The sequence below is a fragment of the Argiope bruennichi genome, chromosome 3, assembly GCF_947563725.1.
Source record: "Argiope bruennichi chromosome 3, qqArgBrue1.1, whole genome shotgun sequence".
In the NCBI taxonomy this organism is placed as follows: domain Eukaryota; kingdom Metazoa; phylum Arthropoda; class Arachnida; order Araneae; family Araneidae; genus Argiope; species Argiope bruennichi.
Genome location: NC_079153.1, coordinates 144,658,360 through 144,673,298, shown reverse-complemented (window position 1 = coordinate 144,673,298; position 14,939 = coordinate 144,658,360). Strand labels below are relative to the sequence as shown.

Sequence of the window (14,939 nt, the reverse complement as noted above, 5' to 3'; positions counted from 1 at the left end):
GGTAAAAATTTATGAAATTATTACTTTATTTTTTATGCATGTTTGATTATTGCTGCGAAAAATAACTAGTTTGATACAAGTCGTTTTTACTATAATATTCCTGCATTTAAAACTTTAAATCCGTTCTTTTCAGTTTATTTTTTCTAAAATAATATTTGCAAAAAAATACTTAAAGTCAGACAAATTTAGTTCAATTTTCTCGATTTCTTTTTCTATAATCCTTAAATACTAACTTAGAAGAATAAGGGATCGATTTGTAAAAAGTATTAACTTGAATTTTTTTTTAAAGTGAGAGTGAAAAAAATCTGATATTTTTCAAAATAAATAAATAAATAATGAGAAAGCATAGAAATTTCTAATGTTTTTTTCGCTCCAAAACTAATTTAGATTACCGAAATAGTAATGCAACTTTACTATACAGGTTGTAAAGATTCCCTCCCCCCCAAAAAAAAATTGTGAAAAAGTTTTGAAAACGGAACTACAAGAAGCGTTTAAAGAAAAGGCTTATTTGTAATAATGATTTTTAACTTTACATTTTTTAATAGAAAAAAAATATTTTAAAAATCTAAGTTTCTGTGCAGATTACATTCAATAATTACTTTACGATTTACACATCAAAACAAAAAGTTTGCTTAAATTGTAGAAAAATATTTTGTATACATAAAAATATCTAACAAGTAAAATTGATGTTGGATTACAACCGCAATGCCGTTTATCCCGTGAACTGTAACATCATGTCCATTCGAGTAAAGAGAGACAAATTCTTGCTGAGACAATTGATATAAACAGACCATTTGCGGACATTCCATGTTGCTATATTAATATACAGATGTTGAAAATACTGTGCAATAAAAATTCAGTTCAATATTTGTTGATACGTGCATTTCAAATACTTCTGTCTTTTTTTGGAGCATTAAAATAAATTTAGAAGTTTTATTAATATTAAGAAAAAAAGGCATTGAATAGTCTAGTATAAGAATTGTGGCAAAATATCTGACATTGGCATATGTAGGCATTTAACAAGAAATTGTTAAAATTTATGAAGGAAAAGGTTACGTATATGGATTTATAGAAATATAAATAAACATAATCGCGCATGAAAAAATCGCGCATGAACAACCTTAACACCTCCCTGTTGGCAGGAGGAAATCCATATTAAGTTTTATGTAATATATTAATAGCTACATGGAAAAAAAAAGTGGAGAAAAATCTTCATATTTAAAAGAACCTTATAGTTTTAAACAAAGGTTCAAAATGTTTTGAAAAATTTTAAATTATTTCAAAAATGTTTTAGGGGAGAGTTATACAGTACTATTTTACATAAAATAAAAGTAAAATATAATTTTAAACATTAAAATTTAAAAAAATGAGTTATTGTGGAGAAATTCAGGATTCATCGGAGCATTTAATTAACACTAACTAGATAAAATATAATTATTTTTTTCATTTAGAGCATTTCTTTTATTAAATGTATATGCATATTATTTAGAAAGTTTTAGGAATGAGCTGTTGGGCCCTAATTAGAATGGATATACTTTATATATTAAAATGCGTATGTCCTAAATAAAGCTCAATTCTTTAATTGATAATATAGATATCTTAAAAGGCAACATAAATTTTTTTCGTTTATTTTTTTAAAGAAATATTACATTTCATACAGACACGTGCTGAAAATGACACTTTTCTAGACTTGATTTGCAGTAAGATTTCATTTAACCATTTAATTTGAGTTTTTGCTAAAGCGACAACGCATTGATAAGAGTTAATTTGTCCCATGCGCCATGCACACATAATTTCGTGGTGCAGGTTAAATTTTATTTTGTGCGAAATAAATTTTGAAAACATGGTTAATATATCTTTTTGAAAACTCATTAAGAATAAAAATTTAATTTATAAGTTAAAACATTGGTATCGATGAAAAAACATTTATTTTAAGATGATGCAAAAAACGCTTTTGTACTGTAATATTTTCGGAAATTATCGCGAGAAATCAGTAAATTTTGCTTAAATTTTAATGAATTAGAATTCAAATTAAAATTTCAAAAACACCTCGCCGAATCCCACATTCCGATCCTCCAAAGTGTGTATGCATCAAATTTGGTAGCTCTAGGCCAAACCTGTTGGCCTGTAAAGCGCCAACACATAGAGATATGCAAGCACAAATTTATCTCTATTATGAGTAAAGATTTCGTTTTGATTTTTCCCCCTCCGTTTATGAAGAAATTATCACTACTATTCAGAGAACTTACAAATATAAATTTTTAAAAAACTATTTGTCACTCAAATGCGCCTTACTTGTCTCACTCTGGATAGCCTTAAAAGCATGAAAAACTTTTTTCACATCGATACTTCTAAAATAACACCGATTACCAGATTTTGATGTCTGCAACACTTTTTTAAGGATACAAGTAACAAATACACCAAACAAATATTATTTTCTGGAAAAAATGTCATTTTGCTTTATTTAATTATCAGAAATGTATTTAAATATTATTTACTCAGCTCTTTTTTACTAAAATTTTTTAACAATTTCCAACAGAGATGCTTTTGAATGTAAAAATGAATGAAGAAAACTAAGAAACCACAAAAAGAATCCATTTAATGCTTGGATTCAAATATTTTAGAAAAATCTTTTCATATCTTTCCTTCTGAATTCTACAATTATCAAAACATTAAACAAAATACTTTTTTTAAATTTCGGATTTCCTTTACAGAAAAAAAAAATTGCCGAAAAATTCATACTAGAGTGTTCATTATTACAAAATATTTGCTTGAAGAAAGCGTGCTTTAACAAAGCAACGTTCCTCCAGAAGTGTGGAAGAAAGCGTCAAAAAGCAGTCACTGTTTGCTTATTGCTTTTGCTCTGCGAAATGGAGGGATGAGACTTAAAAGACGGAAGAGAATCATTGCTACTTCTTCAATGCTTTACCTTCTTTCAAGTATTTGTTGAGTCAGTGTTTGCACAATGACTTGGTTCCCATTGGAGGCTCAAAGTAAATACAGGTTAAATGTTTGAAAAATCCTGGCGAAATGCATGATTATAATTGCCCCTCTAAAGTTTCGAACGCATGCTCATATTATAAAATGTAAAATTGTAAAGTAGTAATTTACTATTCTTCATGACAATTTATTTATTTATATATATTCTTTTTAAATGGGATTTCTTTTGTCCTTTAATTGGTTTTGATTTCCAAACTAAACTGGGTTTCTTTTATTGTTATATTTATTATTTTAAAGTAATAGGAATTTGTTGGTACAACTTATTCTAAACGTCGTATTTCCTCAATAATAAGTTACCGTTCAAGCACAGTGTCTGTGAATGAATTGCAACTTACATTGATTTTGGGTTTTAATCAAATAATATTTGTTAATTTTTTGCCATAGAATGTAATGATTTTGTTCCAAGTTTTTGATTCGAAGTTACAATTTATGCTATTACAATCACGTCACAATCTACGAAAGTAAATTGAGGATTTTATGTGATCAATCTTCTTCAGTTGAAATTCTTAAGGTTAATGTTTGTTCATCACTACATATTGTTTAACGTTACCACTAGGTTACCACAGCCAGGAGAAGTTAATGAATGAACAAAGCGGTCAATCAATGGCCACTTACGCACATCAAGTAAATACAAGAAATGAATTTCGCACTTTGCAAGAGAGAAAGGGAATGACACAATTTTTCATACAGCGCATGTATTTGTCATGCTTTAGCGTTGTTGCACTAGTGTTATCATTTTATTGAGCTAAAACAAGCTGTATAAATAGCCCCGTTTCTTCTTTTCTGTGGTTTAGACTCATTGGCATGAAGAATGAATTTTCCAGGATTATCGAAATTTAAAACAAATTTTTTGATTTTATGTGGATTCGTTTTTTAGAGCGAAAGAAAATTTGTTTCTATAATTTATCTCAAAGATATTCAGCATCAATTTATAATCGCAATTTTAAATTTATAACTGCAATTTTCAAATAATATAACAGTCCAAAACCTGTAACTAAGTATAAAATTATATTGAATATAAAGTTAAAGTTAAAATTTGTTTTGAAATTAATATTTTATAATATTTTGAAAAAATATTTATAGTACATATATATTCTTTTTTTCATGAAAACTTTTTTAGAAAGTCAATATAAATTACTTGGGTACCGATGTCATCCGATCTTTTTGATATAAAGTATAAAATAAAATGACTTGTATGAACAAAGAAAATACATCCATATCAGAGATATCAGTTATGTTTAATGGTATACTTCTAATGGAATTTCCTTATCGTCTGTGGATTTTGTAGTTTCTCAGCATTTAATGTGATGATGTAACCTTTTCTTCCTTTGCATGCTTTACGGAAATTCAAGCAAAACCTTCCATATTCTGGAATTTTTCGTTTTTACTTCCTTTGAAAATGAAAAAACTATACTGTTGTTTGGACGATTTCCAGACGGCATAGAAGCAATCTATATCATGAGAGAAAACTATTATTTTTGAACTTAAAAATTTCTGCTTTTGACTTGTTTATTATAGAAATACTGGGTAACCTTAAATTAACTTTAAGCGTCTGGTTAATGCACTTCAAGTTAATTTATTCAATTGCAAATGAACAAATAAAATCTGTTCAACTAAATTGGATTCAATTCGTATGATTCGAAAGATGAGGTATCCAAACATGCTAAAAAATGTTTCTATAATATCGAGTTAAACAATTCAGTTCTCCGAGTTGAATGAATTGCGGATATCACAATTTTTGCAACGAATTTTATTTTGGCAACGATGATATGTGCGGCTCAACAGTCGACTTCTTAAACATTTCGAAAAAATACCTTCTTTAAATACGGCATCATTATGCCGTAGGATGCATACTTTTAACAGTGATCGCCAGACTGAAATGCACCATTAGCTTGCAAAAGTTTTCATTTTTATTTCAACTTATGCGTTTTGAGTAATCTTAGCTACAATTCACAATTATATTTTTGGGGTATTAAGCTGTGTAATGATTTCTGGAAATCTTTTGCCAGAAGTGTGCAATGCCAAACCGGAGGTGATGGCGAAAATTGGGACTCATTTTTATTTATTTTACATTTATATTTACAAGGAACTATATCCTATGGTCTGAAGGATACGTAAAACAAATTACATTTGTGATTACAAAACTGATTACATTTGTCTAATCAGATATTTTGCTATTGCATTCTAAACATGTACTATTTATCTTACAAAATTAGCAACCGTATCATAAAGGCGCGATAATATGAAATAGAAGAAGATTATATGTATTTTGATCCATTTGCAGACGAATATATCGCACAGCATGTGTCATTATTTTGTACAACAGAATAGGAATAAATACGTGCTAATTCTATAATAGAATTTTCATAACTTACTTTTTCTTTTTGTAGAAGCAGTCATTTCCATATTTTTATTTTTTGTTATTTTTATTTAAGATTTGCTTTTAAATCCAATAGTAAGGAGTACTCAACTCAGCCAGAAGTGAAAATGAGACCTGCAAAAATACAGACTCCACCATCTCATAAAAAAAGCAAATCTAAAGCCGATTAATAGTTGCCGTATCGGGCATTTTAGTTTAGTGTTGTTAAATTAAAACATTGCTATCCTAGACTCTTGCTCTCAAGATCATAGCGATTGCTATAAAGTAGGTCTTTTGTTGTTTCAAAGAAATTCTTCTGGGATCTTCAGAAATATATTCGTTTGCTCTCAATATTGCAGGTGGAATGATTTGGTGTTGGAATTCGTTATATTTACATCCTGTTTTGAAGGGGCTTCGTCGCCATGTGAGCTCCACCGCAGGTTTGAAGAAAGAGTTGGACCCAAGGAAAGATATTCTATGCTATTAACAAAAGAGATATTAAGTCGTAATGATCGATATTGCAAGGCTATCCATTTATAAATCAACGGATTTCGTGTATGCTGAAATTCAATGTTCCATATTTGCGATTTCTCCTGTCACTGAGAAGTGCACCAGCAAGAAGCAAGCAAAAATCTAATTGCAAAAGTTTCCAAGTTAAAGAATTTATAACTTCAATAAAACAAAATAAGAATTCTTTCAGCTGATAGAATGAATGAAAGAATTTCAAGAATTCATGATGGGAAAAAAAACTTTTCCGTTAGCAGATGAAAAAGAAAATTGCCTTTTTTTATGCATAAGAATGATAATTAAAAGTGAACTTTCTACAGATAAAAAAGTTCTTAAAGTTAGATAATCTGAAAGGAAAAAAAATTGAATTAACCACATTTTGCTCATGATCTTCTAAGAAAGCCAATTAGTATATTAAGTTGAGATTTTTTTTTAAGATGCTTACATTTTAAGTCCGGAGTAAAATTTTTATTTAGAAAAAAATAAGGAACAGAAGTTACTCTCCATATATATATATATATATATATATATATATATATATATATATACTTCCATACAAAAAAAAAACACCTTTTTGTATAATTATAGTTGAAGAAGTCAGTGAACTGGGCAAAAAAACTAATCCTTTGTTAATTTCAGCATTCTTTGTTTCACTTTCGCGATAAGAATGCTCAAATTTAAAAATTGAAGATAAATAAACTGCCGAGTTTGGATGCAATCACTGAACTAAATGTATTAAGAAACAGTGAAACTCTTTTGTATGGAAAAAAGGCGAGGTTATTTTTGAATGAGTTCATTCAATTTCCTATTAAATTAAGTTTTAGTATCAACTTTTTATTTTTGAATTTAATTGATCTAAAGAATCGCAGACTGAAAATAAGAAATTCTCCGTAACAAGATCCTTTTATAATGATTCTTAGCAAACAGAAATTCAAATTGTAAGATATTTATTCTTTTCATATTTTAGGATTGAATTGATTTGTATAAGAAGATGAAATTAAAGCTTAATGAAACTAAAAATCACTCTGATGTCCAAATTTAATTTGTATAAATATAATCTGTAAAGTGACATCTCTGTTAAAAAATTCTTCTGATCGCTTGGTTTCATATCAAATTTCGAAGTTATTTATAAATATTTCCCCCTTAACACCAAGTTTTCTTCTTATTAAGTTTATGAATAACTCGTTGCTTCAATTTAAAATGATGCAAAGGTGAGATGACAAGCGTAGTTGCTCATGTCATTCACTAAACACTGCACTGCGCCCCCTGACATATGTTGGTAGAATTTGTTTCATCCGCTTACTAAGGACAACGAGATGTCTGATGTTGGTTAAAAAAATGCTTGAATATGGAAATGCATACTAGATAAAGATGTGTTTTAACAAAATCACCATTGGCTGACATATTTATGGTAGATTGCCTGATGTAAAAATCGTCAAATAGAACGGCTGATTCAATCAAGACAGAATGTTTCGAATGAGGGATTCAAGAATTTCAGATATTTAAGAGTTTATCTGCCGTAATGCTATTTTTTGTTTACCACTTTTTAGATAGAAATTGAATTACACAGCTATTTCAGTTACATTCAGTTAGACAGACCGTTATACAAACAGACAATCCCATTAACTTGATAGAGAAAAAAAGCTGCTTTTCTTTTTTCTTATTTTTTTGTATAGGCACTGTGGTTTGTTCATAGCGAATATGTTTTTTATAAGTTTCAATTAAAGTATTATTTGTCCATTTTTTAAAATTTAATAGAGGGTATTCAATGCATTGTTATTTTGTAATTCGACTTTTTTAATACTCTGTGTGTGACCTGTGCAGCACCCCCCCCCCTCCCTCTGAAATGTACAGCAGAAGATTGGTTCTAATACAAGTAAGGGGGATGACAAAAATCTATTAGCATTTTCATTATCTCAGTAAATTTTTCAGAAGAAAGCATGAAACTTTGTATGCTTATAGATGAGTGCATGAGGAACATTTTGCTTATTACTTTGAATTTTTTCTCTATCATATTAAATAAATATTTAATTTTTGTGACTTTCCACTATCAGCTTTAACAATGTCAATATGCTTTCAGATTTTATTTAATGAAATTTTGCTGTTGAAAATATACACTTGTTTTCAAATGCAACATTCAAGGAGGTAAAGGATTGTCACATTTTTTTTTGAGACTCAGTACATACATATATATTGAAATTACACACGAAACAATACAATATTTATGTTCTTGATTTTAAATGCTAACACTCACCTCTCCAGATCACTGACAATGTTTTCATTGCCATTTTTCCTCAATTTTAGTATTTTTTCCTTCTTTTTTTCCTTTTGATTCGAATAATTCAAAAATTCTTACAATTCGGTTTCAGATAATCGCAATTGCATTATTTTAATCTTTAAAGAGCTACTAGTTTCAACATTATCTTATATGATAATACCTTTAGTCTACTGAAAAAATAGTCGATGATTAAACATTTAAAAAAGTTTTGTCAATTTATATTTTTGAATTTTAATTATTTTTATAAGTATAAGCAAATGGAAAACAGATCATTTGATTGAAGACAATTTTCGATATATATATATATATATATATATATATATATATATATATATATATATATATATATATATATATATATATATATATATATATATATATATATATATATATATATAAATTCTCTGGCGCCACGTGATGGCGATTTTGTGATAATTTGTGTGAGGGAGTTCTGTCATATTTATAATGAAGAATAATAATTTTAGGACTAAAAATAATTAAAATAAAAAATTAGCTATGAAGTATATAAATTGAAATGTCTTTAAAAGCCGTTTCACTACATTTATTTTCCTTCCACATTCGAATCCGCGGAACTTATATTACCGGAGAGTCCCCGACAGCTTAATACAGCCCTGTTCAATAACCCACTTGTCTTTACTTTAATAAACAACCACATTTAACAGAGTATAAGAAAGCAAGTAGTTTAACACATCGTTTTTAAAAGTATGCAGCTTTGCCTTTTCTTTGATTTATTTCTCTAGTTTTCAGTGTTAAAAAAACCATAGTTATTCTTTAAGTACTTAGCATAAAATCAGGGATGAATTAAAAAAAAAAAAATAGAAATTCTATTTATGCTCATTTACCCCTTTCCGAGTTTGTAACATCATTGGACATTATTTGACACCTGAACGTTATTGCGTGGTCTTTTACATTTAAGCAGCATTGAAATATATTTCAAAAGTTTAGATGTGTATAATTGAAATTTTAATTAATTATTACAAATTGCTACTAGTATAAATGAAAGTAAAAATTATAAAATTTTTTAAGATAGTACTTTATTACACATTAGTATTGGAAACAATAATTTAATAAAATCAAAGTCTATTTTTTATTTTTCGTTTTTTTAGTATTGTTTGAAGTTTTAATGATAGAAAAAAAATTATCCTTTGTATTGAATCCAGTTTGTTGTATGTATACCAAAATATTTATGGTAAGTATGCATAATATCATAAATATTTATGATAATTATATACAGTATAAATCTTATAGAAGGAAAAATGTCAGCTGACATTTCACATTTTATTTTTAATTCTTCTAAATAGAACTTTTTTTTTCAAAACATTATAAAATGAATATTGTTTTCTTTTACATAATCTTTCTAATACAATATATTTTAAGGAATATTAAGATATAAATTTTAAAAAAATTAAAAAGAGTATAAATTTTGATTAGATTCGGAAACTAAGAATTGAACATATTTTTTTTAAGGTAGATGAAATTTCAGATATATTCGGTAACCATAAACGGGAAAAGTGCGAAATGTTTTATAATGAAGCATACTGAAATTCATCATGCTCAAAAACTCGTCACTGAGTTAATATGACATTGTGTGAATGATTTAAAGAAAAAGTAATACATCACCTAATTAATGAAGTTGTTTTTTGCTTTCAATGCCTAGATTTGAAGAAGTTTTCTAAAGAACTAACTTTCTTCGAACTGGAACTTTAAATTATAAATAAAGACCAAAATAACTGACACACAATCCTTAAAAATTTATTTTAAAATTACAATAAATTTTAACAAATACCAGCAATCTATTCGAACAGTTTGTGCCCCCAGAAATGACATCTTAGAGAACGAATAGAGGTCGATGATGAAAGTAGGCATAGGGGAGTGCCAAGGGATGAGCCAAAACATGTGCTGGGGCGTGAATTCCTGGAAGGGCGTACAGAGGCAAGGTGAAGGGAGAAGCGGGAATCTTTACTTCAGCAGTTTCGACCACTGGGGCTTTGGGTGCAAGTGCGGCGATTTCTTGAGCCTTTTCGGCAGTCTTCTTGTCGACGCTGATGTCACCAGTGGCCTGGAATCCGATGCTGCCACCTGCCTTGTATTCGACTTTCCTCAGGTCCCCATTGGGGTCGACGTAGCTGTAGCTGCCAGAGACAGTTCCGTCTCCGTTAGAGGATTCCTGCCTCTTGTGTGCCCCGGCGTCCTCCACACTGTACAGGAAGTTGTACTTGCCGCTGTCCTCTATGTTCAACTCGGCCTCACCGTAGACGGAGGCGACGAGGCAGGCGGTAACTAAGAGGACCTAGAGAAGAAGTTTTAGACATAAGCAATGTGTGGCGATATTCGTAGAATTCGTGTTATTTTCTAAAAATAATAGACACAATAAAATGAAAAGAACAGTCTTTGCGAGATGATGCGAAATTTATTAACACAGGTGGTATCTACGTAATGGCAGCATCCAGTTGCAGAATTCTAAATGCGTTATTCTGTTTACATTCTATCGAATTACTTTACATTTCATCGTATCTGTTTTCGAAAAGACTATCGTTGATAAACTTGATCTTTGAGTGAAACTAAAACTTGACACAGAACAACAGTTGTAGTCACAAAATCACGTACCAAATTTGTGGTATTAAATCACTGAATTTTTGAGTTAAGGCGTTTCTATGTTTCCGAAAGTACCGACTGACAGACGATCACCCTCTTGTTGGATTTGTCTCATGATTTGGTAGGTGTCTATGCTATAGATGTTAAATTTGTGAACCGAATTTTAACCTTCTAGCTCTTTTTTTTTTTTTTTTTTTTTGTAATTAACTTATATTCGAACAGTCAGATATAGACTTTCTCAGAATAAATTTTGCTAGAAATTTACACCCTCAGTGCAAAGATTTTATACCAAATTTTGTCCGTCCAGTGCAATGCATTTTCGGAGTTGCCTTTGCACAGATAGACACAATGCTAAAATTGCGTTTTCCGAATTTTGAGAGGCTTAAAACTTGCAGATTCGTCAAAATGTCGAGTTCGGATTTTGTGACTATTACAATATTTGTTCTATACTTCGCAAACAAACAAACAAAAAATACTATTTTTTTTTATCCTCCAGTTTTAGAATTCCCCGCTCCTGGGCTGATGTTAATCATTGACTGTTCTAATTGCTGGTGTTAACTATTCCAGATGATTTCTGTAGCTTAAATTCTAATATTACTTTATCAAAACTGTTTAGTTAGATTCTTCGTCATCTAATATACCCCATAAGAGAACTTTGCTCTAAAACAAATATTTGATATCTACAGATAGAAATGAAAGTTATTTCAGTTAAAAGAGCTTCACAACCCGTCAACGATTATACCGTCCCTTGCAGCTTTCTGCAAGCTGTAGTTGCAGAAAATCAGAATGTATATTATACTGTAAATAAAGTTGTAGAGATAAAGTCGTTACGGATGAAACTTAAAAGTTTTTAAAACTGAGATGAGTAAAATATTTTAACAGATGTTTCTGGGCACAATCATCCACGGATGTTATTGTGTTATTTTGTGTATTATAAATTGTCGAATAGCAGCAACTGTTTACATATTAATTGAAAAGAAAGCTTCCTTTATATGCTCAGTGCAATAATATTTAGTAATAATTGCAGCATTCAGAATTTTTGCAGTTATGTTACATAATTTTTACCGTACATTTATGCGCTCTCATAATAAGAAACATACTCTATGGATGATGTTTTCGTGAAAGTGAAAGGGATTTTTATGAATGCTCTGCTTCTAAAATATTTCTATGTCGATATTATTTTGAAGCTAATTCTTTTAAATTTAATATTCACAGTTTTTTTAAAAATTTTAATTAAAAATTAAACTGAATTTTTTTTTCCGCTTTTACTTCCAAAAATATTATTGCACAAAAAGAAATTTTACACTTCGAATATTTTAAAAATGGTCTTTTTAATGAGATAAAGTCGTGCAAATTTCCGCTGAATTTTTCTAACTTTTTAAAAATATGATTTATCTAATTTCCAACAATAAATTACATTATTGCCTCGAAATGCAAAAAGTTTTCAATGTTTCATACTTAGTATACCAAACATTTTATCGCTTGATTTCCTTCCATTGTTGAAGAAGGATTTTATTTTACATCTGTACAGTTTACAAGACAAATAAAGAATGTGAAATCACAATATGACGAAATTTAAAAAATACATTAACCAGATATTACGTTTTTTTAATAGTGTTATGATGTTATGGCACTGTAATCTTTAGAAAGGTTCATGTTCTTGATAAACAAAACTTAACTAAGTCCATTAAAATAATGCGACTTTAATGTCAGAAGATTTTTGGGTATCATGAATATGGAGTTAATAAAAATAATTTATCTCAAATCAAATATAACCGATATTTCCGGCGAATAGCTAGTCCCTTAAGGACACTAGTACATTATAAATGAGCCATACTTAATGTCCCATATAAAAGATAATTGTGTATATCGTGCTATCTTCTGTTAAGATACTTTCTGGATCTCAAAATTAAACACTTGAAGAGCGTCATGGCAGAATGAATTATTTACATTGCTGCATACTGTTTAAAATTTTATTCTGCCTATCAAAACCGCATTTGCACTAAACCATTGACATCTCGCAGTTACGTTAGGCTGCATTCCTTTTAAAATTTGGATCGATGAATTATTTTCAACAAATTACTGTAAACTTAAATAAAAGAATTTGCATTTTCACTAAAAAAAATAAAGCAACATTTAAAACATCTCTTAATCATATAGAACAATAGTAGCTATGATGATTTTCGAAATTTTAAACATGAAATTTTATTACTGAATTATAATAAAAGAACGAATGTAAATGTTAAATAAATGTTTCAAATTAATGTTGATGAAATAATTAGAAATGTAGAATGAAAGGCTTTTTTTTTAAATGTCAGCAGCATTCGCTTCTCTCACGGTTCTGTTGCTTGCGTCTAACTATATTTTGATGTTCAGAAGTAAATAGTAGGATAATAAATGAAAATGAAACAAGATTGGTTCCCTTGTTGGTTCTAAAAATTGAAATTAAGATATTTGGTCAACTGTATATAATAGAAGGCAAGTGATCGAAATAAATAGTTTGAGTGATCGTTTGATTAAATTTACTTGCGATTATATAGGATTCATTTAAAATTAAAGTTTATAAATTTATGTTACTTTTATGAAAAATAAAATAATTCAGATTTATAATCAAGGTTTTTTTTATCTTTTTCAAATTCCGCCACTATCTGCAAGAAGTGTAAGATCAAAATAGGCTTTCTTCTTCCCCTTTTATATCTGACGATGTACAGAAAAAAGTATATATGAAACAATTAGAAATCAAATTATTTTCATTCCATTAAAAACTCCGCTGGTTTCGAGGAAAGAAATTATTTGATCTGTGTTGAATGTGAAAGTATGTGTTCTTTAACTCTGAAACTCACGAAAAAAATTGAAACATCTTTGGCAAGATGAGCTTATAGAAAAAAAAAAAAAAAAAAAAAAAAAAAAAAAAAACAGGCAAGAGTTTTAATGGATGCTTTTTTTTTTCCAAAATAAATATTAAATAATGAATTCAACTACCAGATGGAGTAAAAGTCCATCCAATCGCTCGACTTTCGATTTTCATTGTGCTTAAAGATGATGATGGCATTCTAAAACAAATATTGTCATTCAAATAACTTTTAAATGCACAAAAGCAGTACTTACGAATTTCATGATGAAATCTGCACTGCTATCACAGACGCTGGCAAAACTAAGAACTGAAGTCTAGTTCGGATGTGATTTCGCCCTTAACATCTCTGCACTTTTATACCCACAAAATGCATTCCTTTTCCGAGGGTTTTTTTATTTTTATTTACTGCTTACATAACTGTATTTGTTACAATTAGAGGAATCTTCAAGGCTGACCGCTGCCCAGAGAACTGCATCGCGTGAAGAAAGAAAACGCATTGTTTGTCCCGTCTCCAGCCTCCGGTTTTTAATTTTGTTTTATTTGAAGGCCGTTCCGCAGCGGAAGTCATCCCCCTGCGGTCATTAGCAGGTAGTCAATAAATGTTTCAGGTGCGTCGTCTCGCATTCCAAATCTAATTGGTCGACTTTGGGAAGAAAAGAATTTTCAAAAAGCGAATCCGTTCATGTGTGTGCAAAAGAATTTGTAGCGAAAATTGTTTCGAATTTCGTTAAATGACGGACAAAGAACTTCATTAAAAGGTCGCTCACTAACGACGGTTAAGGGGAATTTGAGCAAAAATTTGAAAGTTTTTAATAAGTTCTGAAGAAGTATCAAGTGGAACAATGTTTTCTTAACTATTGAATATTCCAATAAACATATTTTATACATTAATTCACTGATTTTTATAAAGGACGTCCATTTGATAATAAGGTTAATGTATATAATGGGAAAAGTAAATGAATAAAAATGCAACGGAACAAATCCATTACATTCATTAATTTAAATAAAAAGTAAATACTTGTATAAAAAGAAAATACAATTTTTCTACATACATTCTGTATTGTTTTAAAGGATTTAAGGAACAAATAAAAGCGAATAATCCATTCTTGAATTTAATTTAATGACAGAGCAGACTTTTTTGTTCATTTTTTAAACGTTCTGCTCCTTTTATTACGAGGGTGGGTAGAAAAGTTTCCGGCTTAACAAGGAAAAAAAAAATCTGTTTAATGATTGCTTTAATTTTCAACGTAGTCCTCTTTTAAAGATATACACTTGCTCCAGCGGTGCGGCAATGCTTGGATCCCCTCTCTATAAAAATTCTCTTT

The 14,939-nt window shown here is 29.3% G+C and overlaps 1 protein-coding gene across 1 annotated transcript; it reads right to left on the bottom strand.

The window, feature by feature from the left end:
• Nucleotides 1–9,896: 9,896 nt before the first annotated feature.
• On the bottom strand, nt 9,897–14,027 carry LOC129963618 (adult-specific rigid cuticular protein 11.9-like). The gene is made up of 2 exons (XM_056078092.1): nt 13,869–14,027; nt 9,897–10,455 (listed from the first exon to the last, which is right to left on the bottom strand). Exons 1-2 carry the CDS (start codon nt 13,875–13,877, stop codon nt 9,994–9,996), a joined length of 471 nt encoding a protein of 156 aa, XP_055934067.1. The 5' UTR covers nt 13,878–14,027; the 3' UTR covers nt 9,897–9,993.
• Nucleotides 14,028–14,939: the final 912 nt, after the last annotated feature.